Genomic DNA, 18,173 nt, shown 5'->3' with positions numbered 1-18,173 from the left:
CTTTAATTTTACATACACGATTCTTTAGACTGCTGTGTCATAAACACTACTTTCAGTCTGCCTCAACTGCAATTTTGGGCCAATCTGATTGACCTCATTCTGCCACGCAGAATCAGTCCATCCCAAAAAAAATCACCGAAGCTGTGTCAGTAAAACACCTACAGCTATGCCACTTGACACAGTACCTGTTGTGCTCCAGAGAAGAGTGCAGTTCGAAATGTCTCTATCTGTTTGTATTTTCACAGGCTGCCATTTCACAAATTTCAGCACGTGATTACTGCTGCTGAATGAATGCACTTTTGCCTACCTCCTGCTCCAGCTGCTCCAGGCGTTTACTGGAGATCTTCAGCTCCTCCAGGTTACGTTGGAGGGTTTGATTCTCGGTCTCCACCTCTTGCAGCTCTGCCTCCAACTGCTGGATCTTCTTGATGCTGTTCTCTAAGGCCTTCTGCAGACGCTGGTTCTCTGTATCTAGGCCCTGGTAGCTCACCTGGGAGAGCAAAAGCCAGATTAGGATATTAAAAGCATCCATGAACTAGTTGCACTGCTCCCTGATGCCACTATATGCCAGATCCCCTGTAACTTACCTGTGAAAATATGAATCGGTGACAATAAATCACAAAAATGTGTCATGTGTCAGGTGATTTTAACTCTACAGCTGTTGTACACCATCTCTGTTAACGACCAGGTAACTCAAACATATAAGATTAAACACTATAACTAGCAGTAATCTATTTTTTATTTCTCAGAGGAAAGCTTCCTGCCACACATGTCTCATTGCTCTCCAGTCGAAGAAGTATCCATCATACGACTGGCAGTATTGAAGTCTCACCTCTAATCTCTCCGTCTTCTTGGACGAGGCTTTGAGCAGCTCTAGGCTGCGCTTCATCTGGCTCCTCTCGCTCTCCAGCTCCCTGTTCTCGGCTTCTAGCTGAGCAGCCTTAGCCCCCGCTGACCGGAGACTCTCCGCCGAGCGCCGCAGCTCCAGGTTCTCCTGCTCCAGCTGGGAGTTCTCCTTTTCCAGAGCCTCCAGCTGGAAGGCCATGTTCTTCAGCGTGTCCAGCTTTTTCTTCAGACGACGGCCCTCGGCCTCCAGCTCAGTGTTCTCCTTCTCCAAAGACGACACCTACACACACGTAAATGATGAGGAATAAAGTGTTTCTGTCTGATAACACCAAGCTTGTCCTGAAGCTAAAAACACTCTATTTAATTCTATGCTCTTGGCACAGGTTTAATTTATTATAAGGAAATACTTTAATGATTCACTTTGCATATCCAATTCCAAATTTTATCAATGCAGTACAAGAGTAACACAAATAGTGAATGAGACAGAGACAAAAGACCACATGCCAAAAACAGAAACCCAACTTGTAAAGATTTCATTGATCTTGGGGAGATGATAGCCTATCATGAATTATAAACACAAATGCGTAAGGTCTTACAGATAGATAAGATCTTTCCCCCTGAGGCTGACAGGGATATTAACATACTTAAAAAAGTGAAAATCTTCGCTACAGAGGCCGGTTATTCCTGCCAATTCTCAGGGAAGCTGTCCAACTTCAAGTTAACTGTTAACAGAGGTTAACGAAGATGCACAAAAGCCAAATACAAACATACATTTCTCATGTTACTGTTTATTTTCCATGTTACTGCTCCATTTATTTACATGATTTGGAGATGACTAACTCTCCACATCTGATCTGCTAACATGGAACAGACGGTAGTGAAGTTGAACCATGTTACAAACACTGACTGACTAATGGAGCGTATGGACACAGTGGGTCAGCACCATTACCACCCCAGCGTACGCCTCTTGACACCATTTCACAGTTATCGTAGTGGACAGATACGCCAAATCAACCTCCAAATTTTAGCAATAAGAGCGGTGTTCATGTCACCACAACCATTCAGCCCATACAAACACAAACAAGTCAGGGCAGATTAATAAAGCTGAGAACTGATGGATGTAATTTAGGTTACGTAAAATCATACTGTGATCATTACTGTACATGCAGGCAATTAATCGTCAACTAGGAATGCTATCACGGCTTTTGCCCAGTAGGCTGAGAATGTTATTTGCTATGGCAGATGGGTTAAGGTGGTTGCGGCCGCTGGCTGACAGATTACACTCCCTTTAACCAGCTTTCCCGGCACTCGTTGTTGAAGGTTAAGCTGGAATAGAGCATACCCACTGACATCTTAAAGAACAAACCAGGCAGGAAACAAAATGAACCACACCTTTTCACAGGTGATTCCAAGACTGGCAACTTTCTTCTGCAGGCTCTCATTGTCCCTCTCCAGCTTCTGTATCTGAATCTCCAGATCTTCTGCTCTCTCGCCTTTTTCCTTCAGCACTTCAAGCTCCTTACCTGCATAAAAAAGAACAGAGTGTTGATGCTGTGAATTCAAAATGCCAAAACAGGGAACTTGATGTATAAAAAAGGAAGCTGTCACTATACTGATTCCAAAGAAACAAAAAAACTCACGTAGCTGTTTCCTTTCAAACTCCATCTTGTTGAGTTTGCCCGTTGTCTCGCAGATGGACTCGTGGAGGACACGATTCTCTTTCTCCACGTCCTTGACCCGGGCCTCAGCACCAACCTGGCAGCGCTGACGCAGAGACGACACCGTCTGGCTCAGGTGCTTGTTCTCCTGCTCCAGACCCTTCAGCTGGACAACAGACATCAGCGTGTTGTTAATAACCTCCAAGGGTCATGTTGAACATAACTGATTTACTCATTAGTTTCATTAGATTTGTGGATCATTGGTGGTGATGAAAGACGTTTGTTCGTTTCATAAGGTGTTTTGTGATTATGTTTTGAAAGGTTTTCTGTAATGAGACTGGTTATATGAGCTGATGCTTGGAGAAAAAAATAAAATTTGGAGAGGGAGCCCCAAGGTTCTGCTGCAAATTATAATTTAGTTTAAATTAGATGGAAAAACTAAACACACACAACTCAAGGAGCAGAATTAAAATGTAGAAACAGCTTATGAGGATTAAACAAAACTACAGTTCATTTGAATATCTTGTGTTTTTAAGCAGCTGCATTAGTTACATCTCATTATGTTTACAACCAACTGGATAAAATTGCCCACATTAATCTGTCAGTGCAGCATGTTGTGTTTTCTCTGCCTCATCAAAGCCAGATTTTACAAATCAGATGGTTAAACTAATCAAAGGTGTCAGATTTGGGTCTAGCAGCTATAAAGTCGCTGCGAACACACAGCCAGCGACTGCAACTGGGCCACAGTGTGCCAGGAATCTGTGCAGTCAATAAAACAGAGTGGTAGTTCCACTTAATAGTTTTTTGAGCCAAATGCAAATCAATTGCACAAAGATTGCTCTCAAGAAAACTCTGTATAGACCTGAGTTAATTACACAGTTAAGTCATTTTCTTGGAGCTTCCTGGAACGAGAATCAATGACAGTTTTGTGGAGAGAGCAGCGTGTATGACGCACAGTCTCAGAGCCGTGTTTGTCTGAATGTGTTTGTGTTTCCGACCATATGCTGTGTACAGGCTGCAACGTAACTATATTTCAAAGCACATGAATGCTTGATGTGATTAAAGTCATTCACAGAAAAGTCAGTATCTTAAACAGATTAATGGCGCTCGAAATTTCTACAATTTCTACATCAAAAGAGGTGAAGGTTCTTCAAAATGATGACCATCTGGTTTTGTAATAAACTTCCCAAATCAGATCACTGTGCTTGCATGTGTGTTTGTTTGTACCTGTCTCTCGGAGTTTTCTCTGAGTGTTTCCAGAGTCTTCTCCAGCAAAGCCTTCTCCTTCATCAGGTCAGTACTGAGTGATTCAGCGCTGCGGAGAGACTCTCTGTCTGCCGTCAGCTCACTCCCCAGATGCTCCAACTGTAAACAACAATTTCAGTAACATTTTAACAAGATGCACTGTCTTGATTGGACTTTAATGCCCTGGTGCAAGAATCCAAGATACAAGCACAGAATACATCACCTCATTCTGTCAAAACTCTGCAGACAAACACAAGTTACCATCAGATGCACATTAAATGAGACAGTTTCTGTTGTTCAGGTCTACCAGGAGTTGCATTTTCATTTTAATGTGTTTTGGCTCCAGTCACTCAGACATAAATTTCTCACTCTGGGTTTTCCCTTTGTGAGAGAAAAACACAATTTCATGCTTTTTTATTCAGAAGGCACAGAGAGAGGCTTATGTTTCTGAAAATAGCTGAGAGACTTCTCTTAGTGAGGGGCGCTCGGGTGTCAAAGACTGGGAAAGAAAAGGCAATGCAGGGCTGCCTGGATTTACAGCTTTGCTTTCATGCTCCTATCCACCCCCCTCTATACTCTCTCCTTCTTCCCCTTTTTTATTTCTCACTGTCTCTGTGTGAAAAGGTCTAAAGCCAAGTGCTGGGGTGATATATTAAGGAGGAGTGCTGGTCCAATATGCTAATCCTGGTGGTGAGGCTGATGAGGGGCAGAAAATTAAAGTGCAACCGAGGGACATTAAAAAATATATCAAAAGAAACTATAAAACTAAGAGGGTTAACCCTCTTAGTTTTACACCACACCAGGTCTGAAATTTTTGCATGTTTAAAAATTGTGTTAATTACACACAACTCCAGAAATGTTGTCCCTCACCCAAGTTTTTGAAATAGGTTTGATTTTCTGCATTTTATGCATCCGTCAAAAGCCTTGAGTTATTTGACCAAGAAAAAATGTGGCATAACGTGCCGGACACACATCCACAACAAGAGAGAGGAACACAGTATCATTTCAACTCAGATAGCCTATTTTCAGCAGGTCAGACAGCAATATTCAGGTGGATGATAATGACGAGGAGAAGGATGTAATAGAGGACGAGGACCACACACAAACAGAGACAGAGCGGGGGACAGAGAGGGAGAACAGCTCAGCCCCTTTAGGCAGCTGCGGTGCCAAATGCAAGACACTGGGAGAGGGTGGCGGCAGCCTGTGTAGGTAACTCTAGTAGAGAGAAGCAAGGGAGCAAATGTGTCTTTACATTTTGGCTTATATTGTGAATTTTTGCAATTAATAATAGATAGATGGGAAAGTTAAATGAAGCCAAGGGGTGGTGAGAAAAGATATGTGGCCTCACTTAAAACACTGACTGGTCTCTATTCTTATCTCTTCAAGAATGCCTTTTTGTCAACTTATTGTGGTTGGGCTAGTTTGTAATATGAAATTTCTATTGTATGACTATTTGTCCCTGTGTTCTGTGAGGTATATTGTTAAGTTTTTGTCTGCTGTTTTTATTTGTTTGTTTGTGTCTGTTTTTTTGTGATGGGGTGATGCTGTCTAAATGCAAAAAAGTGAAAAAAAAAACAAAAAAACAAAAAAGAAAATGATGAATAATTACTGTTAATAATAAGAAAGAAAGGTCAATAATAAAGAAAAGAAAGGAGAAAAATGTCCCCATTAAGAAGGGGTGGTGATTGGGTTAATAAAAAAAAACAAAAAACATCAGACTCAGTGTGCAATGTTTCTTTGCGTAACTTGGTACATGGTGTGCAAAGGCCTTACCAATTAAATTTTATTTTTGATTATTATATGGAAATTGTTAACATGAGCATTAAATGTGACATTTGTATCATCTGCAATTAGTATGGGCAGAATGTTCTAAAAAAGCACATGGGAAATCATTGATGGAAACTTGAGCACTGGACCAAGAACAGAGCCCTGGGGTACCCCTCGAAGGATAGGATCAGAAATAATCTTTTCCACTTTGAAGTACTGACATCTATGATGTAAAAAAATAAACCATTCAAATATTTAATGGCTTAAAAGCATTTAAGACATGTTACAGAGGAAATGTTAGAGGCGTGTTTCTGTGTAATTTTGCCACTGAGTCACCAAAAATACATCATATGTTTCTCTAGAACAAAAAAAAAAAAATAGAAAATTACTTGCAACTGTCAAAAACCAAGTTCATTGCTTACCTTCTCTTTCAGTTTCTGGTTCTCCTGGTTGACTTTGGACAGTTTTGTCACTGCGTCCGGACCGCCTGCTCCTCTGAGCTCCTCCACAGTCTTCAGCAGGGTCTGGTTGTCTTTCTCCAGCTTCAACAGGCGGCTCGAGGTCAGCTCATTCACCTCCTCGCCCAGAGACTTCTGAGGGGCTGAGGCAATGACAGCAAGAAAATGTGGATTATTTATACATCACTGATTTAACAAATACCAACAAATAAATCAAAGTCCTGCTCAGATTTTTTTTGTGTTTGACGTAAAAAAACACAGAGAAATAAGTCCACTGAAAAATAAATAAACACGAGGCCCGAGGGTCTCACTAACAAAGGTCTTTAAAGTGCCTTTTTAACAAACACACAACACAAAGTCTTTATCCAGATCCCTGGCTAGTTAAACCTCTTAACAGCTTTTATAATCCAAACGCACAGATTATCCTCCAAGAGCCACTGAATATTAATTACAGGTCTTAACCAAGTGGAAAGAAAACCCAGTGGAGGCTGGCAAATGCAGAAGGACTGTGGGGGATGATGCCAGGGCCTAAAGCCAATAAGCAAAGCCTGATCTGTTGGCTGTCTGAAGCCTTCAACCTGGTCAACTCAGGTGACTGTCAACTGCATGATATCACAGCCCAGCTCTTTGTTTTCCTTAAAACTCCTTTGTTCTGTTTTTTTAATTTTCAGTAAACATAGAAATTCATGTGCTCAGGTTTTAAAAAGATCCTTGGCTCCATCTTCTTCTTACCTTCAGTCAGTTCTGGTGTCTTGGATAGTTGCTCCAGCTCCCAGCCCAGGTGAAGAGACTCGTCCATGCTTTGTTTCTGGGCCATCTCAAGCACAAGGTTCTCCTCCAACAGCTCCTCCATACGTTTACGGTCCATGTCCCGCTCCTGGAGAGATAAAACATTGTGTTGAGATGAACAACTACCCCTGTGCCTTTTACTCTGCCTACTACTGACCCTAATAGTTCTCTGGCACAAACACTCATCACACTGATCTTTAACCAATTGTCTTACCATCTCCAGGTCATGGATCTTGGATTTGAGCTGCAGACTCTCTTTCTCCAGGAGGTGCAGTTTGTCAGAGCGTGTCCGGCTAGCATCCAGCTGCTCCTCCAACATGCTCTTAGTCTCCAACAGGACCTGGTTGTCCTCCTTCAGCTCCTACAGAAACAGTCACATGGGCAGAGAATACAAGTTAAACAATAAAGCATTGAGTGCAGCTAGTAAAAAATGTTTTGGAGATGTCCTTTCTAGAAAACTGGTATGATTGATTTCAATATCAGTATCATTACTAATAGCAGTATGATAAGTGTTGGAAATAAGTTTTACTTTTGTGGAAAGACTTTGTGAAAAGAATTCCGTTAATGGGAACTATATGATGCTTAAGTATTCTAGGTGTGTCCTTAAACAAAAACTGTCTTCATGGTTTGAAGTAAGGCTCTGTATTTGCAGCTGTGTACCTCAACTCTGGCCTTGTAAAACTCAATGTCGTGAAGTCTCTCCTTGTATCGGCACAGCTCGCTCTCCAGTTTGTCGACCCGGATTGCTTTCTCTCTGAGCGCGTCCAGCTCGTCCCGATAGGCCCGAGCTGACCGTGCGTCCGACAGCAACTGGAAGCTCTGCAGGGGTAAGCAGCCAAATACAAAGCATGAGTATGTTGACATGCATATCTGTTTATGAGGAGTAACATGAACAAAGGTCACAAATTAAAAGCTACAGATGTTGTTGCATGTCAGTGCACTGTAATCTTGTTTGACTGGTAGATTATCTATAAACAACTAACAGTCGTGCCTGTTACATAAACAGATAAAGAACAGAACTCTCCAAACTGTCAATTATCACAAGCACGCATCTGCACACACACAAACACACACACACGCACCCTCGCTCCATGCCCTGAACTCATCCACCTTGTTTACAGCATCCAGTTTGTTAGCTAGGCAGTCAGCTGCCGCCCACTCCAAATCACATGCCATGTGAGGCTGCTGCTCGACCAAAGATAGCTCTAATAGCCCCTAATGAGCTAAGTCACTAGCTAGCTGATTAAAGCCTGGCAGCTCTGCAGACACAAAGTACTTAGAGAGATGAGAGAGCAGCAGGTGAAGGCGGGATGAAGTCATATGTTGTGTCACATATGTGTTGTGTAGGTGTGCGAGGATGGCACCTCCTGCTGCAGCTTCTTGAGCTCCACTTCCATGTTCTCAAGCTCCTGCCTGGTGTCCAAAAGCTGCTCACTCTTCTCCTCCCTGAAATACAGAGAGAACTGATTTTAAAATAGAAAAAGGTCAGAGGATGTAACCTTGAGAGAGAAAGAACAGAAAGACTGACACAAGGTACAGAAACAGATTTTTCTGTATCAAACAAAGCAAGAAAAATGTGTTTTGTTTTTCTGCTCTGTGACTAAAATTAAGCTGTACATTGAAAATCATGTGCCAGTTTTTTTTAAGCGTGCATGCATGTGTGTGTACCAATTCAGAGTTTTAACAAGGACATTCCTTGAGGGCTGTTTCCGTTTCAAAGCTTGCAGCTAAATCATTTAATGGCAGCGACCTATTGACATAGTTGCACAGAACAGTCACATTTTACATAATCTGCCAGAATAGCTTCATCATCTCAACTTTAAGTATTTTAGTTTCAGTGGGTTGGCATTTGATAATATTTTGTAATATCTTGCATAATAATCATTGCAATAAATCATGCAAGAGTTTACAGGTGCAGTGTGTAAGATTTAGAGGGATTTAGGGGGAATTAGTGGCTGCTAACCAAAGTGGCTGACGCAAAAACCTGAAAAAACTAACCACCTTTTCTACAGCCAGTGTTTGGTTTGTCCATTCTGGGCTGCTGTAGAAACATGGTGGTACAACATGGCATACTCCAAGGACCTGCTCTCTATGTAGATATAAACAGCTCATTCTAAGTGTGCTTTCAGACCTAGAGTTGTCTTGCTTTGGTCTGAATCAGGGACTAATTTTGTTGCAAAGTTGCATAATTGCCTAGAGTTGGTTCGTGTTCTCACGGCAGCATTTACAAGCGGACCAGATCAAACGCCTTATGTGAGAAAGCTGCTCTTGATTGGTCAGAATTTCCATGTGGGAAAAATCCAGGAAGTAAAGCAAACGTTGAAGAAGAGTACACTTGCAAGATAAATGTGACACTTTCTAATGTCACAACGGAGGGACAACTACGCAGGTTGATTTTAGCGCTGCTCATCGTGGACTATATTGCTGTCATTGTTCATTTTAGTCAAACCATACAGTTTGAAAACGAGGCGCAGCTCCAACTAGAAAACAATGTTTTGATGCATTGAATGTGTTGAATGTGCATATTAAGGCAGTACAGGAGGAGGTGCACATTAATAATCCTCCAGGACTGTAACATGCTCATGTTTAACCCAAACAATGTGTCATGTGACTGCAGTTGGTTCAGATCCAGGTCAGAACACGTTCTCACCACAAACGAACCGCACCAGAGTTCATTTGTAACCAGACTGAGACCACCTCTTTAAGAAGGTCTCAGTCCGGTTGTTTTGGTGCACACCTGAGTGTGATTGCTGTGTTCACACCTGCCCGAACGAACCGCACTTAGGGGGCAAACGAACTTGAGTTCAATTGAACCGAACCAAACAGGGCAGGTGTGAAAGCACCCTAAGGTAACAAAAAATAAACAATTCTTATTTTTAGGGGATTGTACACTAAAGAAAACCTAATTATTATAATTCAATTTCTGCCAATATGTCCTCCTAAATCCTACACACTGGACCTTTAAAGCTGTAGCATCATAATTAACTGACTTACATAGTCAGACTTGAGGTGAACTGAAGGGTTAAGTAAAAATATTAAAAGAAATCCTATGTTACTATTTGGAGGTCTGTATTTTCCAAGATATGAGAGATCACTTTCAGGCACTACTTTCATTTTAATTTTGATAAGATTTAGTGTATAGCCTTCTCAATTCAGAAACTACTGTTAGCATTAAGCATAAATGGTCTTTGTTGGCAAGTTAGAAGAATAAGCAATTCACATGTTCATTTGAAGATATCACTAAACCCACTAACCCAGTTTACTTAAGTAAAAATAGTCAATTGTGTCTGGTATGTTTGAGTTTCTACGGTCAGGACACAATGTCTTTCCTGTGTCCTGCCTTGAATTCTGCTACTAATAAACAGCCTATTTCTTCTGGACATCTCACTCAACACAACACACAATGACAAACAGAGAGGGGAAAGACAGTGGTTAAAAACAACTGAAGAAAACATAGTACCCTGTGACCACTTCAGGGGTAAACATATGCAAATCTGTCCCTGAGGCTCAAACCCCTCATCCCCCTATATTCTAGAGAAACTTCCACCACAGATAAGATTGGAAAAGGAGAGAAGAAAGTTTTAGATCTGAGTGTGCAAGTGGCGCAAAACACAGAATTAAATATGTCATCCTTTCAGCCTTAATAGTAGGGTCTGGCTATCTGCTATCTAACACTCTGCTGTATCTGTTTGTTTAAGTGACGGCGAAATAAGGCAGCCTGACATTTGCTGTCTGTGTGAGTTTGTGTGTGTGTGTGCAAATTCTCCAGGCTCCTGCCAGAGACGGAGAATGTGTCACACCGCTTTGAAGGAAACCACCGCATTCCTGAGATGCTGCTCTGTGTGTGTGTGCACGCATGACACCGCTCCACTGAACATCTGATGGCCTATTTGATTACAGCTCTCTGGAGACTCGCGGTGCATCTCAATAAGGGAAAAGGCATCCTTCTTTTCTTGTTCTTCTCTTTCATTTATCCCCTCCTTCCACCCACAGCTGACAGTATTTGGGAAGTTGGAGTGGATACGCAGGCAGGATGTTCCTTCACCCGTCTCTGTTTTGGTTTTATCAGTTCACCCCCCTCCACCTCCTGCGGCCCCTCCCCTTCCACTCCAACAACAACCCCCCCCCTTCCCCAAATCACAAACACCTGTCAACTCTAGCATGTCAGATTAGCTTTGGGCTCATATTATGGATGCAGCTGGCTCTGCTGCTTATGTTAATGGTTTCACACGCGCTGCATCTGCGCAGGCACAGACACAAACACTTGTATGCACGGTTTGAAAAGCAAAGAGACAAAGGCAACCTTTATTCCAGTCTACATGTCTCACTGGTTATTCCTCATCCTAATCTAAATATTTCTGTAACCCTACATCTTGGCCCTATCTGAAAAACAGACAACAAGAAGCATTTTTAACACAATAAATTCCGTTACATATATATACACTATCACATGGAAATGGCTAACTTTTGTCTCCACATTTCATCTGTGAGATTTTGAACTGTTTCTTGACTATAACAGCATAACAAGTAACAAAGAAAGGGAAGCTGTAAGAGTTGTAAGAACCACGTAGTCTTCCTGCCTTGTAATTTGTGGCCGGAAATGTAAGAGCCACTTAAGCACACATATATATCTATATTTATATTTGGTAAAAACATCTGTGTTGGTATGACATACCATATAGGTTCTGATATTATTTTAGTTTACTCAACAGACTTTACATTTTGAATAGTGTACAGGAGTGGACTATGAAAAGGTCATGTTTATATTTGCTGTTATTTCTGTGTTAGAATAAAGGTATAAATAATATGCAACAGGTATCGTGCCATAAGGCTGTTTAGTGAACATGGCAAAAAAGAGACGAGTACAACGTTGTGCTTGGAAGATGATGTGAAGTCTATGTAGGTGTGGTAGGTTCGCAATAAGTTTTTGACTGTGTTAACCAGTGTTATAGTGTGTAATAACATGTAATATGTGGGAGTATACACGAATAGGACATAAAATTGGAAGTGGACTGGGAGAGATGTAAGTTAGAGGTACTTCACCTGACACTTCTGTGATCTAAAATAAATCTTGTACAAGTTTTCTCTGCCCCATGAGTGCCTCAGGTCTATACAGAAAGGAACTCGAGCACGAGTCAAAATGGGGATACCTTACAGACTTAAGGCGAAAACACAGCTGCACTGAATACTGCGCATCAAAAAATACGCCCCTATTATTTTCTACGCACAACCCCATATTGGTGGCGGCTAGACTCACATTAGCTTTCCTGGACACACTGAGAAAATATCAGGAGTTAAACGACCCACAATCCCATCATTATAAAGTCAAAGGCCTAAAACATATTGCCTTGCTAGTCACAGGTCTGGAGATCAGCTCTTAAGGTGAGAAATCAAGTTTAATTACGGGCTGTCCACACATGATTTTTAGCTAATGCATAGGCAGAAGGGGTACAGATCTTTCAGTAAAAGTAGTAATAACTTTGTGTGGTTGGCTGTTGACGAGCTGCAGTGCAATGAATTCTGTGCGTGCTAGGGGCTGTGCCAACAGTGTGTTTTTAGCTTTGGTGACTAGGAACTTGGGCATGTTAAACAGCTACTATACATGTTATTAAATATTAAATAAAGAAATTATACACACAACCAAAAAATAATAATAATAACAATCAAACAGAATGAATAATAAAAAAAAATCAACTTCATTAACATTCTGATCTTCAACATTAAATTTTACAATAAACAAAAAATGTATTCAACAACATGTGCTGACTTAATGAGGATAAAAAACAGCAGGCTGGTTTAATATTCTTTCCATCAGTCTGGAACATAATGTGCACATTAAGTTTGGTCTGTAACCAATTCCAGCGTGACAGAACATTCCTGCCTTTCAGCTCACTGAGTTAGTCAGGATTTGTAGCAGTTATTGATCTACTGGCATTCAGGCTGTGTTGGCTGGTTAAAGACAAACTCAGAAATGGGTGATGATTTGCCGTTGCTACAATTCTGTTTCTCAGTTCAGTTTGTTTCTTATCAACTTACAGTTCACTCGTCCAAAAGAAAACAATGCTTGACAATACTGTCATATTTCAGATCCAAACATCTCAAATAAATAATGCATCTTCCATCTGAAACTGCAGCCTAAATTGTACATTTCCACTCTGTTACCAGTTTATTAGGTACATCTAGCAACACTACTGCAGTCTGACACAATAATCCTGCAATAAATTTGACCTTCTTGAAGGTTATAATGTAACTGGTGTTGCAAAATACATAGGTGTTTCTGTTATTTAGCCTCATCAATATAAATGGGGTGGACAAAATAATAGAAACACCTATGATCATCCATCCATCCATCCATTTTCATCCGTTTATTCAGGGCTGGCTCGAAGGGGCAGCAGGCCAAGCAAAGCACCCCAGACGTCCCTCTCCCCAGCAACACTTTCCAGCTCCTCCTGGAGGACCCCAAGGTGTTCCCAGGATAAAAGAGATATGTAATCCCTCCAGCATGTTCTGGGTCTGCCCCAGGGCCTCCTACCAGTGAGACCTGCCCGAAACACCTCTAACAGGAGGTGCCTGGGAGGCATCCTGATCAGATGCCCGAACCACCTCAACTGACCCCTTTCGACGTGAAGGAGCAGCGGCTCTACTCCGAGCTCCTCACCCTATCTCTAGGGCTGAACCCAGACACCCCACAGAGAAAACTCATTTCGTCCGCTTGTATCCACGAGCTCATTCTTTCGGTCACTACCCAGAGCTCATGACCATAGGTGAGGGTTGGGAAGTCGATGGACCAGTAAATCGAAAGCTTTGCGTTCTGGCTCAGCTCCCTCTTACTGCGACAGACCTAAAATGACCATTATGACCTCTCTAAAATAGTTTCAACAAAACTGAGCATGACAAACTTCATGATGGTTGCATTTATTGCAGGAATGCTGTTGTTCTAGACCGCATTAGTTTAGCTAGGTATACCTATTGAACCATCAACTGAGTATATATAATATTTTGAAATAAGCCTGACTGTGCTGAAAAGGAAGAACAAGTATAATGCATCTATATTTAAAGCTAAATGACTATTAGAGGCAGATGAATGGAAGCAGTACAAAAGACTCATTGAAAAAAGCAGCTCTAGATACGACTCTAAATGTGTGTCATAAACTCAGTGTGTGTCTGAGCTTGAACTGCAGGAGCAAGAGCAGCCAAGATGCAACAGAAACATTAACAAACAGACCACTATGGGAACCATAAACCCCCCGGCTCTGACCTGATCTCCTTCAGACACACACACAAACACACACAGTAAACACACACATTTGTATGCAGAAACAATATCTGTGCATGTGCATGCACCCAGACACAACAAACACACTCCTCTTCTGCCTCAGAGAAAATAACTGCGATCATGTGACCACGCCACATCAGCGCAGACTGACTTGAAGCCCTTTTTGTCCCTCCTCTGTCCTTTCACAGCAACAAGCAAACAATACCATGGAAACCAACAAACAAAATATCTCATTGGCTTGTCAGGTGATGTTTTGTGGCCCTATTTAGGTCTCCTGAAGAAATCGCCATAATGTAGGTCAAGATGTAAAAGGGACATGTCTGCAGTGATGAATGTCGACCCGTTTCAGCACGAGAACCACAACGAATGAGTTTAGGCTCAAGGAGAAATGCTTTTTACTCTTTTCATGTGACCCAGCAGAGGGTGACCTGTACTTCTTTCTGAGCTACAACCAGCTGTTAAAGAACTATAATTCTTGGTTGCATTTTGCCCTCACACACGGCCCTGTCTGTGGGATAAAACAGGCAGAATGATATAGCATCTCTAGGAGCTATAATCAGTGTAGGGATGACTCCCTAAGGTGATGCATGCTCCTCTAGTGTGGAAATCAGATCCACTCAAGTGCACAAATGATCACCTTGAAGGAGGAACTACACATTATCAGACCATCATTGAAATCTAATCCAGGATTAGCTTCAGTGGGGACTTAATCGTGAATACACTGCATCAAAGAAGGATAGACTGTGAAGTATACAACACCTCTTAACCTTCTACCAACAAAAACATTTTTGTCAAAGCATTCAGTATCAACATCAACCTCATGACGCCAGCCAGTCTGATAGATCAGATGTTTGTGCAACATTCTGAATGCTTCCCCTTGTCGGGACGTGCTCCCTTTCTTGTAACTGGTCTGTGTTGACCATTAAGCCTTTGTCTGGCCAGGGATTATAGCACTTTAAAGGAAGCTCTATTATTCATAGGCAGAATTTAAAAGGCCTCACCAAGGTTTGTGAGACAGGGTTTACTTGTGTGTGTGGTGCAGTATGACATCACAACAGCCTCATCCTAAGTGAGTAATAGAGATGTAATAAGGAAATGGTCTCCATGACTCTTCCTCTCTGCATTGTCATTGTTGTTCTTTATCAGGTTTGAGGCCTGAATGCATTCATTAAACTACAAATAACAACTACAGTGAGAGCATAAACCCACAGACCCCAGTTTAAAATGTGTAAACCATCAAGACAAATTCTGATCCGATCAATCAAAACACTTGCAGAGGTGGTCTGGGATGGATATGACCCCATATCTTTTGTAGTGTAAATGCTAATGTGTCCTGATATGTCCCTGACAGGAAAATTCGTCATCAATGTGCGTAGTGGTTGTTTTTGTGACAGCGTGCTAGTGCTCTACAACTGCACATTTTAGGACAAAGGGTTGCATAGCCGTCTATCATTGTGCCCCATGGAAGGAGACGTGTTGGATTCTGCTGACACCCTACCTCCAGCTGCTCTGACACAACCGCTAACATGTCAGGCAAGAGTGTGGACCTTTGACCTTCTATTGTAAGTGATGTAGGCAGCAACAAAGTCTGAACACAAGTGATCAGCTGGAAACCTTGGAGGCGCATGATAGAGACAGGTGTGAACGGCGGTGTGTCTCAGCTGTCCACTTGTGTTTGGATCAGCAAAACGCATTTTAAAACCAAGCATAAACAGGGTCATAGTGATTACCCATCAGGAAGAAGCCTTTCCATAACCTAAAACTTCAATACCTTGTCATTATTTTTTGTTCAAAGGATGTAACTAGTCAGGTCTCCAAACAGTCAAAGCCACCATCCAGTGCAACAGGTCCAACTATGCCAAAAACAGGGCGCCCCATTGTTTGAAGGTTAAGACTGCAACCATGAACATCCCCTGGTTCAGTCCGGGCCAGGGACGTTTGTTGTACCTCTCTCGCTCCATCGTTTCCAGTCACCTTTCCACTATCGCTACCTATTTAAAGGCATAAAATAATAAATAACTATGCCAAAAGAAGGACAATGATACAGCCATTGACAGATCATGAAACACATCTCTTCAAATTCATGCTGAGGAAGTTCCATAACCATTGAGTATAGACACAGTGAACTGTGTATTCAAACACTCATGACGAATGCCTCGATTCCTTTTGACATCAAAAGGAGTATAAGCCCAAACCAAGAGGACCTGACATCATCATCATGACTTGGCCAATTACGATATGGGACTCTGAGTTCCCAGTTCAACACATGACAGTAAAAGAAGTAAAAATGGGAACTACAGTAGCAAAAAAATTAGGGTGAATTGTTACCGTCCAATTCCAGCAAATGACCTTGTTGTATGTGGTTCTTGAGCTCGTCTGTGACTAACTACGGACGTATAGTTCCTGTTTTTCTGCATTCTGTCCCCTTTGCCCAAGTTCAGTATGTTTTTATCGGGCTGATAAACCTTTTGCACTTACAGTTCCTGTCGAAGCCGTCTGATCTTGGCCTTGGCGTCGGCCAGCTCCACAGAGAGGTGCTGTCGGCTTTCGGTCCTCCTCATACTGGGGGAGTCACCGGGAGACTGGGTGGGACAGGGAGCCAGTGGGGACAGCTGCACACAGTCTCTCTCCTGGGTTAACTCCACTATAGTCTGCATGGAAACAGGGGAAGAGAGGGCAGGAAGTGAGACTTCACAGGGTGTCTACAGGTATGAACAAGTTAAATGTAAGACTTTTAAAGACCTTTTAAATTCCACCTTAAATGAAATTTAAGACCTAACTTGCGATGGAAACACACACCAAAAGCGAAAATATACTCTAAGTAAACACATTGATGTCAGTTCAAAGTGAACAGTAAAAATGCGCTTACGGCTCTGCATGTGCGATTCCACCGCCCTGATCCCCATTTTACCACATTTGAAATGACATAGAGCGCAGTTTGCCTCATAAACACTTCCAGACTCTGGCTTTAAACACCACAAGTAATTGTTTTTAATCTTTTAAGCTATTTGTCCTTAAACTTGCATTTTTCAATTTTTCGACACCTTGCAAGGTCCTAGTTTAACGATGCAGACTCACTGTGTGATCTAATGTGTGTGAGGGGGCAAAAATAGGGGTATTGCGCACATACAAGTGCTGTGTTGAAGTACGTGACCACGTCCAATATTGTTTCCCTCCTGTTAGAATTATGTTTCTTATAGCACCAACACCACACATTACAAGGTGACGTGACTAAAAAACATTTAAGACCCATCTGAATTTAACACAATTTAATACTTTAAGGCCTTTTATTAGCAAATGTGCATTTAAGACATTTTAAGACTTTTTAAGGACCCCCAGCCACCCTGCTTCTAGCTATGTGTGAGTGGCCAATAATAGAAGTCAGGCTGTGGGAGTTCACACTCCTTAAAGTGTGGTCTTCAGAAGAAAGGACACTACAAAAAATATTTATAATTTTGAATCTGTATTCAGGAGAATTTGTGCTATTCTTCCAGTGTTGTTATTTTCTGCAACAGCGTGAGTACGAAGAAGGATTCAACGACTCAACTGTCATAGACTAGAAACAAAGAGGAGAGTGGATCCATGGATCCCCCTGAAGCATCCCCACCACCCGAAACTAGACACTAGGCATTAGGGCAAAAAGCACATCCACAGTCCCACACACAGCCGATTTTGATCAAGTGCCCGTGACAGGAAATGGGATTTTAATTGAGAGCGGCTGGACTACACAGTGATAATCTGGAGGCTATTAGAACCTCTGACACACACACACACACACACATACACACACACACACACACACACAAAGATCGGCCTTATCAGTCGTGGGCATCTGCACCCTATGGGTTGGAAACTCATTTAATGACGCATATACTCTAAGTGAAACACACACACACACACACACACACACACACACACACACACACCCTCTGTCCATGAGACAGTTAACAGTTTCAACCCTTCCTTCCTGAGGCTGCTCTTTTGTGGTAACGACAAAAAAGGGAAAAGTTTCCACATAACCCTGACTAGCAGTAGTTCTGTTCGCAGAACTGTAATAGACATCCACAAACACCAATCTGCTCACGACAACCTCCCCTTCCCCCCACACCCATAGAAAGAGAAAAGAAAAACACA

General features: G+C 42.0%; 1 protein-coding gene across 14 annotated transcripts in view; it reads right to left on the bottom strand.

Moving 5' to 3' along the window:
- The window catches only part of ccdc88ab (coiled-coil and HOOK domain protein 88ab), a 97,115-nt gene that overhangs the window by 26,958 nt on the left and 51,984 nt on the right, over positions 1-18,173 (bottom strand). For all 14 annotated transcript variants that reach the window (XR_013487941.1, XR_004500862.2, XR_013487943.1 and 11 more), the window contains exons 8-18: positions 16,518-16,690; positions 8,128-8,209; positions 7,424-7,582; positions 6,978-7,124; positions 6,707-6,851; positions 5,939-6,117; positions 3,732-3,869; positions 2,487-2,670; positions 2,239-2,369; positions 833-1,126; positions 308-490 (exon numbers count right to left, since the gene is read on the bottom strand). Coding sequence is in view for 9 of the 14 variants with exons in the window: in XM_078160991.1 (XP_078017117.1) it covers positions 308-490; positions 833-1,126; positions 2,239-2,369; positions 2,487-2,670; positions 3,732-3,869; positions 5,939-6,117; positions 6,707-6,851; positions 6,978-7,124; positions 7,424-7,582; positions 8,128-8,209; positions 16,518-16,690 (1,815 nt within the window). In the remaining 5 variants the exon portion in view is untranslated. The remainder of the gene's footprint in view (positions 1-307; positions 491-832; positions 1,127-2,238; positions 2,370-2,486; positions 2,671-3,731; positions 3,870-5,938; positions 6,118-6,706; positions 6,852-6,977; positions 7,125-7,423; positions 7,583-8,127; positions 8,210-16,517; positions 16,691-18,173) is intronic.

This window comes from Epinephelus lanceolatus, chromosome 17 (assembly GCF_041903045.1).
Source record: "Epinephelus lanceolatus isolate andai-2023 chromosome 17, ASM4190304v1, whole genome shotgun sequence".
Taxonomy (NCBI): Eukaryota; Metazoa; Chordata; class Actinopteri; order Perciformes; family Serranidae; genus Epinephelus; species Epinephelus lanceolatus.
This window is presented reverse-complemented; position numbering and strand designations above follow the sequence as displayed.